Source organism: Balaenoptera borealis (genome assembly GCF_965194805.1).
Source record: "Balaenoptera borealis genome assembly, chromosome: 8".
Taxonomy (NCBI): Eukaryota; Metazoa; Chordata; class Mammalia; order Artiodactyla; family Balaenopteridae; genus Balaenoptera; species Balaenoptera borealis.
Window position 1 is genome coordinate 40,908,739 of NC_138865.1, and position 13,544 is coordinate 40,922,282.

General features: G+C 43.4%; 1 protein-coding gene and 1 long non-coding RNA gene across 5 annotated transcripts in view; one reads left to right on the forward strand and one right to left on the reverse strand.

Moving 5' to 3' along the window:
• The window catches only part of FRMD3 (FERM domain containing 3), a 380,805-nt gene that overhangs the window by 268,995 nt on the left and 98,266 nt on the right, over positions 1 to 13,544 (forward strand). For all 4 annotated transcript variants that reach the window (XM_082401188.1, XM_082401187.1, XM_082401186.1 and 1 more), the window contains 2 exons: positions 5,193 to 5,271; positions 10,361 to 10,458. In XM_082401188.1, the coding sequence (XP_082257314.1) occupies positions 5,193 to 5,271; positions 10,361 to 10,458 (177 nt within the window). The remainder of the gene's footprint in view (positions 1 to 5,192; positions 5,272 to 10,360; positions 10,459 to 13,544) is intronic.
• Positions 1 to 13,544, reverse strand: part of LOC309633029 — a 329,590-nt gene that overhangs the window by 51,986 nt on the left and 264,060 nt on the right. The gene's annotated exons all lie outside the window — the stretch shown is intronic.

Consider the following 13,544-nt stretch of genomic DNA (forward strand, 5'->3'; position numbering starts at 1 on the left):
CCATTTCTGGGCAAGGTTTCAAAGTGGAGATGAGGAAGTCTGACTCTGCTTTATAAACGGCTGTTCCTCTCCCCGTGTTCTCAATGTTAACAAACCACCCAAATGATAATACCCTGAGATCTGCTGATGCAAAAAGGGGCCCCTAAGCTGCCCTGTGGTGACGCTTGGCCTCCCCAGCCCTCGTCTGGCAGGTGACAGAGGGCTGTGAGAGAGGAGCCCTGCCATTTTCAGTGCAAATACATGCTCCTGGCATTTTAAAGGGGATTTTTGCATTTTTCCCCTTCTCTGCTCCGCAGCGGTTTTCTCATTGTTAACACTTACATGGCTGCGTAAATGCTTTTCAGCTGTTGACTTAAGTACAATTCAGTCTTCTCCATCTCTTCCCTCCCATTTCCAACCTCCCCTTTCCTTCTCTTCTTCTAGTAGGAGTGTTTACCTAAACGTGAGCTTTTGTTTGTTGGGATATTGTGCCATGTGCATGTACCAAGAGCCCACTGGATCTGTCCGAACACCTCTGGGGAGGTCGACATGAACCCCGGTGCTGTTCCCTCTTCCAAAGCAGGAAACAGAGAAGTTAAGTGTCTTGCTCAAGGTCACTGTCTGAAGTCCCTTTTGAAGTTTGGGCACTCATACCCTGGGGGATTTGGGGTTCCCACCACCCCATGTGCTTCTATCACTGATGCCAAAGCCTTAGTACTACAGGAGAAATGAACTATGGTGTTGCCCCCCGTGGGGTGACCATGCTTCCCAATCTAGTAAAGCCACACAGTGGCTCTTCATGACGACACAGTCGGGGAAGGGCCCTGAGCAGAGTGTGGGCTTTATTGCCTGCGTGCTACCTCCGTGCCAGGTGTTTCCTGCTCTGCAGATAGCTCCTTCATCAGACATTTCCAACTCTGATTCTGCGCCAAACGTTTGGCACAGGTAAGAGGCATCCTTTGCTTCCTTCCTCTCTCCCTGTAGCTGAAGAATAAAAAACATGGAAGCTGGAATGGCAGAGACACTGAGCTGCTAGGAGAAGGGGTAGGCTCGTCTCCAAAAGGGGATTTCGACCTTAGATTCATACCGGGGAGCACATGCCGGCTATCACCTGGAGCCTGGGAAAGCTCCTTTTCCGGCATTTACACGGCTGGTGTTTTGACCCCAAACCACTGCCAACACACATGGGGGGGTTGTTTAATGATTAAAATTTTTAAATAGTTGTATTTCCCCCCTTGTTTAGTTTTCTAGAAGGTAGTAAAGAGAATTGCACTTACATTTGTGGATTTGATTGCGTGGAGATGAGAAAAAGGGAATGGGTGGGGGTGGTCTTCCCTCACCCCTGAAATCCTTTATCCTCCTCCATAGCATTTATGACCTTCAATATCCTATATGTTTTGCTTATTTATTTTGATTTTATACCTGTTTACCCCACTAGAATGTGTCCTCCGTGAAGACAGAATTGCTTGTATTTATATCTAAACCTGGGCCTGTTACCTAGTAGGTACTCAAAATTTTTGTTGATTGAATTAATCAATCCTTCCACTAGACGTAGCTATTCGAACCAACTCCAGAGTCCCTGAATTTGTTCCAGATGTTGAAGGGCAGAGGCTGAATTGTAGGACCTGAGATTTTCAAAATATAAATCCTAGAAATTGCTATAGTGATTCAGACGGTAGACCTTCTAGACTAGTATTTTGATGGGATGAATGTGATGGCAACGTCTGGCTGTTCGCCTTGACATCTGCCTCAGAGGTTGGGCATCATCATTCATTCATTCAGCCAGACAGGCAGAGAGTCAATCTTTTATCAATAATTAGCTCTGGGGATAGAAAGCTGAACAAGACATATAGGCCCATTCCCTCATAAATCTTGTCATCTATAACTAGATCAACATTTTTGGGGGAAATTATTTATCTTTTCAGCCTCCCCCAACCCTGTGAAGAAGCATTCCTTAGTGTCAGTGATGCTGGATCAATATGAGACAACCGTAGGGGTATATATGATGGTGGAAGAAAATGGGTAGAAAATTTCAGACTTGAAAAGTGCCGCCTCCTGATTTTTCTGCTACCTGCTCGCATCCCTTCTCTGATAAGGGGTCTAGTGGTGAGCATATCACTAGTACCTTGTATTCGTTTCTTCCATGATCACATCCTAGCAAATGGCAAGATGCTTAGTGACTTTTTTCTGTGTGGCTTAGCAACAGCATATATGAAAAGAATTCCAGCTGTTGGTCTTTTGTAGACTCAGAGCGAGTCAACACTGAGATGAGGCTGTGGAGGGTGAGCAACAATTATGTCCAAAGTGAGGCCGGTGATGGTCCCCTCACCTGAGCAGCTCTGGCAACCCCTGGAGCCCTGTGCTTGAGGAAGCACAGAGGAGGGAAGAATACACCCAGGGTGAGGGCACTCAAAACTGTTTCATATGAGGAACAGCTAAAAGAACTGGGGATGTTTATTTTAGAGAAGACTCAGAAGAACCGTAAGCTCTGTCTTCAGATGGTGGAAGGGCTCTCCATGTGGGAGAAGCATTAGATCATTCTGGAGCCTCAGGTCTTGGAACAAGGATGGCTGGGTGATAGGACTTCCGACAGTCAGGGTATTCAAAGGTGGCTGCCTGGGGAGCCACCTCTGAGCCTCACTGCTTGATCCCTTAGGAGGAATGCAAGTCCTAATCTGTATCCTATCCGATGAGCCCAGATTCCTGTTGAAGCCAGCCTAGGACATGGCAAGCAGATATGCTGACCAGGTAGAAGAGAAAATGACAGCTCTCGTTTGGGTCTGCCTTCTGTGATCCTCCTTTCCTCTGTTTGCCTTCTGTCAGCTGATTTTATTCCCCAAAATTCAAATATTGGGAGTCTCCATTAAAATATATATATTTAATAATATATGAAATAGTTAATGATACATGGAATAAAAATACATGCATTTAATGATATATATAATATACATTATTATTATATATAATATATATATAATTTACATTATAGAATTGCTTGTATTGTAATGTGGGAACAACCTGAATGATGATTAAAAAAGAATAGTTGAGTAAATTCTAATGTATCATATGAACTGTTATGCAGTTATTATAGACAATGAGTTAGATCTGTATCTACTGCCCTAGATGGATGGGCAGGCTAGAGAGTTAAATGAGAAAAGCAAGAGAAACATATTCAATACATAGTATGATCTTGTTTTGTGAGAATAAATTATATTTTAAATATTACGTATGTAATCATGTTGGCATATAGTTTGTGTGAGGATGGCAAAAGTGGGGAAGCATAGAGATGAAGTGGTTGTTAACAGTGGTTGGAGAGTTTTGGGTGGGGTGGGGACTTGAGGAACAGAAGGGGCAGGAATAGAGACAAAGTGAAGGGAAGTGAGAGGGGACGGCTCATGCATCTGTCTGTCCATCAGTATCCATCTATCTACCTATCTATCATCTATCTATCATCTGTCTATCTAGCTTCATTGGTTGTGCTTAAACATGTCTTAATTTTGAGGACTTTAATAAAAGAAAGAAGAAAGAAAGAAAGAAGGGAGAAAAAGTCTTTATCTTTTATGCTATTTTCTTTTTTTTTTACTCTGTTGCTCTTATAAAAACTGTCTCAACATTTCTATTAAGGACACTCCAGAGGTTTTATAATAAAAAAAAACCTATTAGTTTTTATTCTTTTGAGATGATGATTTAAACAAGTTGAAAGAAATCTGGGGAATGTATAAAGATAAAATATTTTGAATCAAAATTGAGTTTCTAGATATCGTGAAAGATGAATGACTTAAGAATCATTTGTATTTTTCTTCATTGTTTCTTTGCTGTATAAGAGGTGTTCATTTTCTCCTAGTGCTCCAGAAAAATGTTCCCTTTCTTAAATCTAGGGAACACAGGGTCAGGTTAGGAGCGCCCAACTCAGTTAAGAAATTTGCTAGTTTCTGGTGGGGAAGTGGAGCATTGAGCGGAGGGTTCTGACATCGGTGTGTGTGTGTGTGTGTGTGTGTGTGTGTGTGTATATTTTTAATCAGTTTTTCTCTGCTGAAATATCCAGCAAGATGCTGCTATGTTTTTCTGGGATTTGGATACTTTCTTTCAAACTATTTTAAATAATTGTTTTCCATATTAAATTATCCTCTTATACATTCATTTTTGATGCCGATAGTTCTTTCTACATAAAGAATTTGTCTACATACAGAATAGCCCCAGATGTTGTAGAATTGGCTGGTGATTTAACCCCTGCTGATTATGAAAGAAGATTTGAGACAGAATAGGGTGCTGTTTGATATTCACATTTGGATGTAGTCTCAGAGCTGATCCCAAGCAGCCATACTGATACAGAGACAAATAATGAGTGGGTATGTCAGATCCATAGAAATAATAATACTAACCATCGTATTTCTTTGATTTTAACATGCTCGTTTTATATACTAACTGAAATCTGAATGCATCTTACTGCACTTGTGTGCATTTATTATGTTAATATCGCAAGTCAACAGTGGTCTTATAATTAAAAGAAATCCTATAGAATCCCCTTGGCTGGCTATTGAGTTCTGGAAGTTTTAATGCACTTAGAACATTCCAGAATCAATGAACCTCAACCAGAATTTCAGGCTGCATAGTGCTATCCTGATTTAGACAAAGCAGGAAGTTATAAAAGTGTTTCTTTTCATGCAAGCAACTGCCTCATTGATAGATAACACTAAAATAATCCTAAAATTATACGAAGTAGGATCTGTGCATGGCGACTCCATTTTTAAAATCCTGATTTTAGGTCAACAGCGCCATCACTTTGGGAAAACTAGTCATGTGCAGTGACATTTTTCCACCTCATAGGCCAAAAAAATATTTCACTAGGCCAAAAACCTGAGTGGTACTTACAAACAATTTATCTGTCAGAAGAGAATGGGAAGAATGGAAGAGAAAATGTTATTTGAATCTGTGACCTGGAGAGAAGGAAAGAGCCATGACATGGAAAGCTGTGCTGACTGACTAGGTTGCCTGTATCCTGAGTTTGCTTTAGGTGTCTTGTCAAGCATTTCCATTGAGTTTTGTTGTCACTGTTGCTTCGTTTTTTTGGGCATAATATCTGTTCTTTCAGAAAATCCCCCTGCCCCTCCCCCCAGGCTAGGCTGGAAGGCTTCCTGGCTGACTCTCCTGTGTGTGTTTGAGTCCATGGTCTTTTGCTGCTTTTCTCATGCTTTTTCTTTATGACGTTTCAGCTCATCCACCATACACCATGTGCTTTAGAGTGAAATTCTACCCACACGAACCCTTGAAGATTAAAGAAGAGCTCACCAGGTATTTTTTTGTTTGTTTGTATGTTTAACATGCCCCTTGAACCAGCCAGGGCCTCTGAGTTTTACTCTTGTCTAGAGCGGAGTGTCTCCAGCAAGCAGGCGCTCAGCTCAGCATTTGGCTTGGAATGTTTCTCTTACACTTAATTGTCTTGGGACTTTTCAAACCGTTGTCATTGGGAGTGTAATTAACTGCACAAAAAAGCAGTGGGTTTAAGGAGGAGGTGCTCTCTGAAAGCACCTGACAGTGGGATGCTAAAAATAAATAGAAGACGACTGCGCTTAGGATATGGGCAAATTCATAGCTAGTGCAGCCCCTGGGACCTGTCTTTTGGATCTAAGCTTTTCTGAAGGGAAAAGGTCCCTTGATAGAATGATGGACTGTTTTGTCATCCCACGTTCCGCTTGCTAAATGACCAACTGCGGAGCCAGCTTCCCTCTCCTTGTAGACTCTTCTCAGCCCAACTCTCTGCGTTTTCTGGTTCTCAGGCCAGGGCCACGTAGCAAATAGTCCACCTTCTGGGGGTTTGGCTTCCGTGAACAGCCTTGGCCAATGCCACTGAGCAGGGTCCCAAGAGGGCCAACTCGGTGGATGGAGAAGAGCCCATGTGTGCTTAGCTCTTAATGAAGCTCTGATCTGGTGACCGAAAAAAGCCATTGTGTCTAGTCATCTCTCAGAATAATCTGTGTGGGTCCGAATGCAGCAGAGAAGCAAAGGCAGTTGACATTGATCACCATGTGCAGAGTCATGTGCTGGGTTCTAGGGTATTGTGCTCTCTCATTATCCACGAGGGTGTGGTAAAGCTCCACCATAGTGACACAAGGTGATGTTGGGAGGCAGCCGTTCTCTGTTAGTAATTTGTGCACAGCCATTGGTGGAGGTTTGTGCTTGGGGATGGGGCAGGGTAAGCATGGGAAAGGAGATGATGGACATTGTAAGTAGTGGTTGGTGTTTTGCAATCTGACCTGCTTTTTTTTTTTTTTTTTTTAATTAAGGTAAAATTCACGTAACATAAATTTTTTTCACCGTTTCAGTAGCATGAAGTACATTCACAATGTAAGGCAACCATCACCATTATCTAGTTCCAGAACATTTCTTATCACCCCAAAAAGAAAGCCTGTACCCATTAGCAGTCACTACCCACTCTCCCATCCCCCAGACCCTGGAAACCACTCATCTGCTTTCTGTCTCTATGGATTTACCTGTTTGGGACATTTCATATACATGGAATCAAATGGTATGTGGCTTTGGCCTGCTTTTGGCTTGAAAAATTTATTCATTTATTTGTTAAGTACTTCCTCAGTTCCTGCTGTCTGCAAGGGCTATATGAGCCACCTAAATAAATAAATAAAGATATTTGTCCTACCCTCTGGGTGCTAACAGTGTAACTAGGAAGATCAAATCAAATACTAATGCCAGGCATTATTTCATCAGGGGCCAAAATGGCTCACTTTTGTCACTTGTTTTCTTTAAAATCTTGTCCAGAGGATAAAAATTGAATATGTGTCACAATATAAATTAAGGATGGGTCTTTGGTTGGTGATGTTGAGAAAAGTCCCATTTGAAAGTAAAAGGGTACAAAGTTTTAGTTAAATCCCTCTCAATTGAATTTGCTAGCACTTCCCTGAATTTGTCTGAATAACTGAGGTATGAATTCTGCGACATTGTGAACATTTTTATGTCTCCAAAGGAAATTTAGACGATACAGGTAGAAATGGGCTTTTCTGAGTCCACACAGTCCTTAGAATTCAAAAGGAATCTACAAACTGTGGAATGACTGAGGTACTTATGATTTAAACCCTATCTTAAAAGAATTTAGTTTTTATTGTTTGATAAGTTATTTTATCATAAGATTAATCTAAAATTTAAGAATTTAATAAATGAGAAGCTAAGATCACATTCATGACCAGGCTTAGGGGTAAAGAAACATTGAGAAAAAAGCAGTTTTAAAAGAGCAAAACAACAAAAATACTCACCAAAAAGGATATTTGAAATCATTTTTTTAATCCTTCTTTTATCTCTCCATTTACACAGTCACCTTACAATCCTTTAGATTTCTGAGGCATTTGTAAATGCTATATACAATTGAATGTAATAAAAGCATGTTGGTTTTAAATTTTTAGTAAGAACCACCTTTAAATTCATGTTAGATAGAGAAGCATATCATTAACGGTGGCGTAATAATGTATGCCCCAGATCCTCTTGTGTTTTTGTTGCTTAATTCTTTCATGCAGGGAGGGGTGAGACTGAAGGAAAATGCATTATTATTATTATTATTTTGGTGGCTATTATATTAAAAAATGAGTATCTGAACCTGAAGCCATTTGTAAGGCTCAGTGGATTATGTGGAATCCATAATAATCCATGATTATCTCTAGAGTTCACTAATATGAGCAAGGACCCAAACTCAGCTGTTGTGAAAGCGGATTTTCTTTTCTCAGGAAGCTTTTGTCAAACTCAGTTTCTGAGTTATGGGATCAGAACCCAAACGTCTCATTCATCAGTAAATATTTATTTGAAACTATTTTCCACTACTAAACTCACCAAAACCTGGAAAGGAATGCTTTTTGTTCAATGCATACGTGCAGCACGCAGAAAAGAAACTTGGTGGCATTTAGCCAGGTAGCTTACATTCTTTAAGAAAGGAAAGATTTCATCATCTCAAGTATTTGTGCGACCTTGGCATTGTGAGCGATCTAGGGCCGTGGTCCTCAAGGTCACGTCCCTGGATTAGTGCAACAGCATCACTTGGGAACTTGACCTCTGCCCCAGACCTGGGTTGGGGCCCTGCAATCTGTATTTTCACAAGCCCTCCAGGTAATTTTAAAGCATGTCAAATTTTAAGAACCATTACTCTAAGGCAATTGGATTTTCAAAAGTATTAGCTTCTTTAGGCAGATATTAGAGTGTACAATTCAGTGGGTTTAGTATGTTCATAAAGTTGTGCCACCATCACTGTGATTTCCTTCTAGAACATTTTTATCACTGCAGTAGGAAACCTAGTATTCAAGCAGTCTTTGCCCATGCCCCACTCCCCCCAGCCCCTGGCAGCTACTAAGCTCTGTTTTTGTCTCTGTAGGTTTGTCTATTCGGAAATTTTATAGAAATGGAATCATATAATATGTGGCCTTTTATATCTGACTTTTCACTTAGCTTAATCTTTTCAAGGTTCTTCCATGTTGTAGCGTGCATCAGTAGGTACTTCATTCCTTTTATGGCTGAATAATATTCCATTGTATGGATATATCACTTTCTTTTATCCTTTCATCATTTGATGAGCATTTGGTTTAGCTATTATGAAGAATGCTGCTATGAGCATTCATATACACATTTTTGTGAGGACCTAGATTCTGATTTAATTGGGTCTAGGGTAGGGTCCACGTTGGTATTGTTTAAAAGCTCCCCCAGGTGATTCTAACATGCAGTCCCTCTGAGAACCTCTGGTTTAGAGCCTTATTACTCAAGTGTGGTCCATGGGCCTGCAGCTCAGCATCACTGGGGAGCTTATTAGAAATATGGACTCTTGGGCCCCACCCAGACCTACTGAACCAGAATCCACATTCTAACAGCATCTCTGGGTAATTCACGAGCTTACTAAAGTGTGAGAGGGACCGGTTTAGGGAGATACTCTGGGTCCTTGATGGCCAGTGTTAATACTGTTCCCTTGACAAAATGTACACTAACTCCAGATAAGAAATTTATTAGGGACTGCCTTTATGTCCTGCACACAATTCCATACAAAGTTGGGGTCAGAGAGTGTCACTTGAACCTCCATCGTGTGCCCGGTGCCTAGCACTGTCATGGCATAAAGCGGGTGTGAGATAAAGATTCATCAAGTGGAAGCACCAGGGAGCCACTGAACCCTTCAATGCATCTGTGTGTCCCGGGATGGCGAGCTCCAGCACTTGGGGAGGCGGGGGTCGGGGGGCTGCCAGCACCTGAGTGATCTGAGTACCTCAATCACACGTTCTGAGCGGGGTTGTGCATGAGGCTACTCACAGGCTGAGTAAAGATCAGATTATTTGAGCCCTGGAGGTAGTGACTGGGACCGATTGGGTGGTACTCCCCACCTGGCCTCAAGAACCAGGAAAGAAGAAAAAAAGGTTGGTCTCTGCGACTTAAACTCCAAAATAAACAGAAAGAATCTGCACACACCTATAAAGTTAGTCAGAAACAATAGACCCCAGGCCTGAGCCTTCAATGAAAGAATCAATCCGGCTGAGACATAGGAGGAGATCTGAAGAGGGCGTGATCAGCGTAGAGGAACAGAGGGGGCAGTGACAAGATGAGCCTGAGCCAGGGGTGGTGACCTGGCACCGCGCCCCCCGCCATCCCCAGCTGAATCAAGCCCATGCGTATTTTTCGTTTGGCACTCCAGTGTTTTCAAAAATAGAGTTTGCTGCAACATTTAAAATTCAAAGGATTTCACTTCTAAACCCGTCGCCGTGGCGCTGGAGCTGCTGCACAGCGGCTGACCCCTTCGCGGGAGGCAGCACCCTCTGTTCTGCTTCCCGAGCCCCGAGCCCCAGCCTGTTTCACTCAGTATCAGGTTTGTCTGGCCCTGAGGCCGTCTGTTTGCCATCCCTGGAGAAGCGGAGAGGACACTAAACAGATGACCGCTCGTGCTGTGAATAAGTTGGCTCTCTGGCCTCCTAACCAAGTCTTTTTGAGATTGATGAACATGAGTCTGTCTGCCCCCGGGACTAGTCTCTGTAGACTGAGTCCGATTCCTGACTCCTCATTCCACGGAGAGCTCGGGCAGCCTGTACCTGAGGTGCTGGTGGTGGTGACAGCGGCTGTGGTTGTCCTTGTGTGGGACTTTCTGCCAGGGACGGTGGCTGCTAGGCCCTGTGGCTCTCCTGCATCCTTCCTGTATCTCTTTGGAAAGGGCCAGCCACACAGCTCTGGGAGCTGCCGCAGACACTTCAGGTTTTCTGAACTCTGGGCACTCCTCCCAGTTTTCCTCTGCTTGCCCTCTGGGGGGCTTGGGTAGGGCTCTGGTGACCCAGGTGGATGAAGCATGAGCAATCCTTCCACTTCTTCCAGGCCTCGGCCAAAACTTAGGGCGACTCTTTCTCCTTTTGCATTGCAGGTATCTTTTGTACCTGCAAATTAAAAGAGATATTTTCCACGGTCGACTGCTCTGCTCCTTTTCAGATGCTGCCTACCTGGGTGCCTGTATCGTCCAAGGTAAGTGTGGCCACGGCTGCCCGTCCCCACCATTGTACTGGACAGTAGAGCTTTGGCTGTTCAGAGACTCCCTCCTCCCCAGCCTGTGCCCATCCAGCCCGTGTCATGGTTTGAGGCCAGCAGGGCTGGGTACTTAGCAATGGACCCCCACCTCCCCTTCCCTCCCAAGCCTCTGGGGTCCTGGTGGAAGGCTGGGCTGCGGTGGTCACAGGGGCCTCTGCAAGAACGGAGGTCCTCAAGGCCCCGAGGTAGAGCTCAGACTCTCTGTTTCAAAGGGGCTGGAATGCTTGACTTTATAAGAAGCTTTGAAGGGATATGGGGTGTTCTGTACTCTGAGCTCCGACCACCAGGTGTGGGGCGTGATGGGAATATTGAGCGGGGAATCTATGTCCAGGAAGGTAGGTGTCAAAGAGGTGTCCTTTCAAACCTTTGAAGTGAAATATCAAAGCATTTATACATATGTATTCACATGAGTAGTATGTGTATATATGTGCACTGTATCTAATGCTTCAGCTTTTCTAGTCACGGAGTATGGTGAGGAGAGTACCAGGCTCACAGCCTGTCATTCTGCAGTTTGAACCTGAATTCCCATTTCCTGGTTATTTCACCATAGACAAATGATTTAAACTCTTTAAACTTCGGTGTCTTCATATACTGAATGAGGTGGTCATACTTGTGTGACAATTTCATGAGACTTATTCTCAGGGTTGAACAAGCCCCAGAGGGTGCGGCATTGGGAAGTAGCAAGCATATAGGACCCAGGGTAAGCTTCTGGATGTTTCGACCTGTAAGAAGAAAGTGTTTGAGAGAAAGCTGTCTCCAGAGCCCAAGGCAGAGCATCGTCATGGGGACGGGCCCAGGACCCAAGTGAAGGATGACTCAGATGTTCTGTTCCCCTGGGTCAGCTGGGAGGCAGCTGGCAGCAGGGCCTGCTTGGAGGGACTCAGGTGTTCCAGCCATTTGTAGCATGGATGCTGATGACATGTTTATGAGAGACAATCATCTGTCTGATCACAATTCCAACCTTCATTCACAGCTTAAGAGAGACACCCGTCATTCTCCTGGGGGTTTCACTGTCACTCACCACTGTCCCCATGGGATGCTGTGTGCTGTGAAATAGTTCCTAGGACCCTGTTTCCAGGTGTGTGTGCTCTCTGAGAATTCTGAAGTCTATCTGTGTTGCTTTCCCCCATCCTCTGGGAGCAACCTAGTGTCTCGCAGCAGATTTTGGCAGTGGTGTTAAAACCCTTGGAGATACTCAAGTTTAAAGTTAGAATGACAGTGATAGCCTGATGGGAAATAGTCCTTCCATCTGCCCCAAGGTAGAGTGTGTGCTTCTGAAAGCTGCCTCTCTTATACAGAGCTAAGGAATGTTCAAACCCCATAGTTCTTCTTCCCTGTGAAGACTGCAAGTGCCTAGTTAGGGTGCACTGTCTTCCATGAGGGAAAAGCAAATCGATACTAATCCAAGCAACAGACTGGCATATGAGGATTTCAGGATGCGTTTAGGCATTAGTGAATCATGGTCAGTTGTCCAAGGACAAGCTCAATATGGATCTGTAATGGGAAAACTCTCCATCCTGTTTTATGTTTGAAATAAAGCCACAAAGCCTCCATCCAGATGATCAGGGCCCTATTTTATCCCTTGTTGATGTTATCACTGACCATACTCACAGATGCCGTCGAGAGAGTAGAGTTGGAAGTGAACTGACAGACCTCAAGAAAACCTTTCAGCTGTAAAATGCAGCAGTGTCCATGAACCATTTGTAGCAAATCCAGTAAAAGCTGGATTCATCAAGTTCTCTGATGCTCGGGGTGGTATTACAGCAGCTCTAGAGATCATTACAAATGCAGATAAAGATCTGCTTTGTCAGAACTGCTTATGCTTACAGAGAGTGATAGGGAATGTGGAGTAAATGATTAGAAAGCAGAGGACATGTGACTTTTTACTGGCCTCTTGTTTGCTAACACTCTTTGAAGGAGCATGTTTTAAGCTTCAGAATATTCTGAGTGTATAAAACAGGCAGCCACCCAGAGTTTTGCCACCTGTACACACTGAATAAAATGAGCATATTCAATACATGCTTTGCATTGTCTTCATAATACCAATTGCAAAACAAACACATGAAGCCCTAGGAATCTATTTACGTTCTTTCTTGATACAAATATCTTTCCTGTCCCTTCTACAAAACAGCAATATGGCAGGATTACTGTTCTTATCTCCTCTGCCTGGTGTGTCCAATCCCTGTGGGTCTGTGGCTCCGTCTTGATATTCAGAACTCCGTTCAGATGTCACTTCCTCTGAGAAGTCTTCCTGGACTACTAAAGTAGCCTCTCTCTGCACATCATTCTTTCTCATGCCCCTGTTCTGTTGTCTTTTAAGCACTTATATTTGAAATTATCTTGTTGAGTTGTTTGGGGGCTTATTATGCATTGCCCCTTATGTAGGACCTAAATTCCATGGAAGTGGAACTCTGGGGATCTTTTTCACCGCAGTACCCCCGTGTCTGGCACACAGTAAGTTCTCCACTAAATATATTAAGTGAACCAGGGCACTTGCCTAAATTGCACCAATGTATGCTTTATTTCTGTACTTGGGAAAGAGTGGTTGTTTCACTACCTCATCCATGTATTTGTCATGTGTTCTCTCAACATTTATTGAAGAGCTCCTAGGTGGCAGGCCACTGCAATGTGAAGTCCCTGTGAGGGGAAGGGGACAGACAAGTAAACAGGAAGCTGTGATGATGTGTTAATGTCTAAACAGAGGGACACACAGGGTCCCTGCTCTGACCCCAGGAGGGCCCCCCACTCAGCAAGGGTAGTCAGGGAAGGCTCCCAAAGGAGTTGACCCTGGGGCTGTAACATCCTGTATCTCAAGTTCTTTTGGAATGAGTCCTCTCCAAACCAGGGGAAGTGCCACTGTCATGCTTGCCCTTTGTACTTACCATCACCCGATCACACTCATCCTTTTGCTTCAACTCTTTGGATTTTGCTGACAATTAAATTCTCTTTAATTTTAATTTAATTTAATCTTAATTTAAATTCTCGCAAGCCATCCCATGTACTGTATGTTATTTGTTGTAACT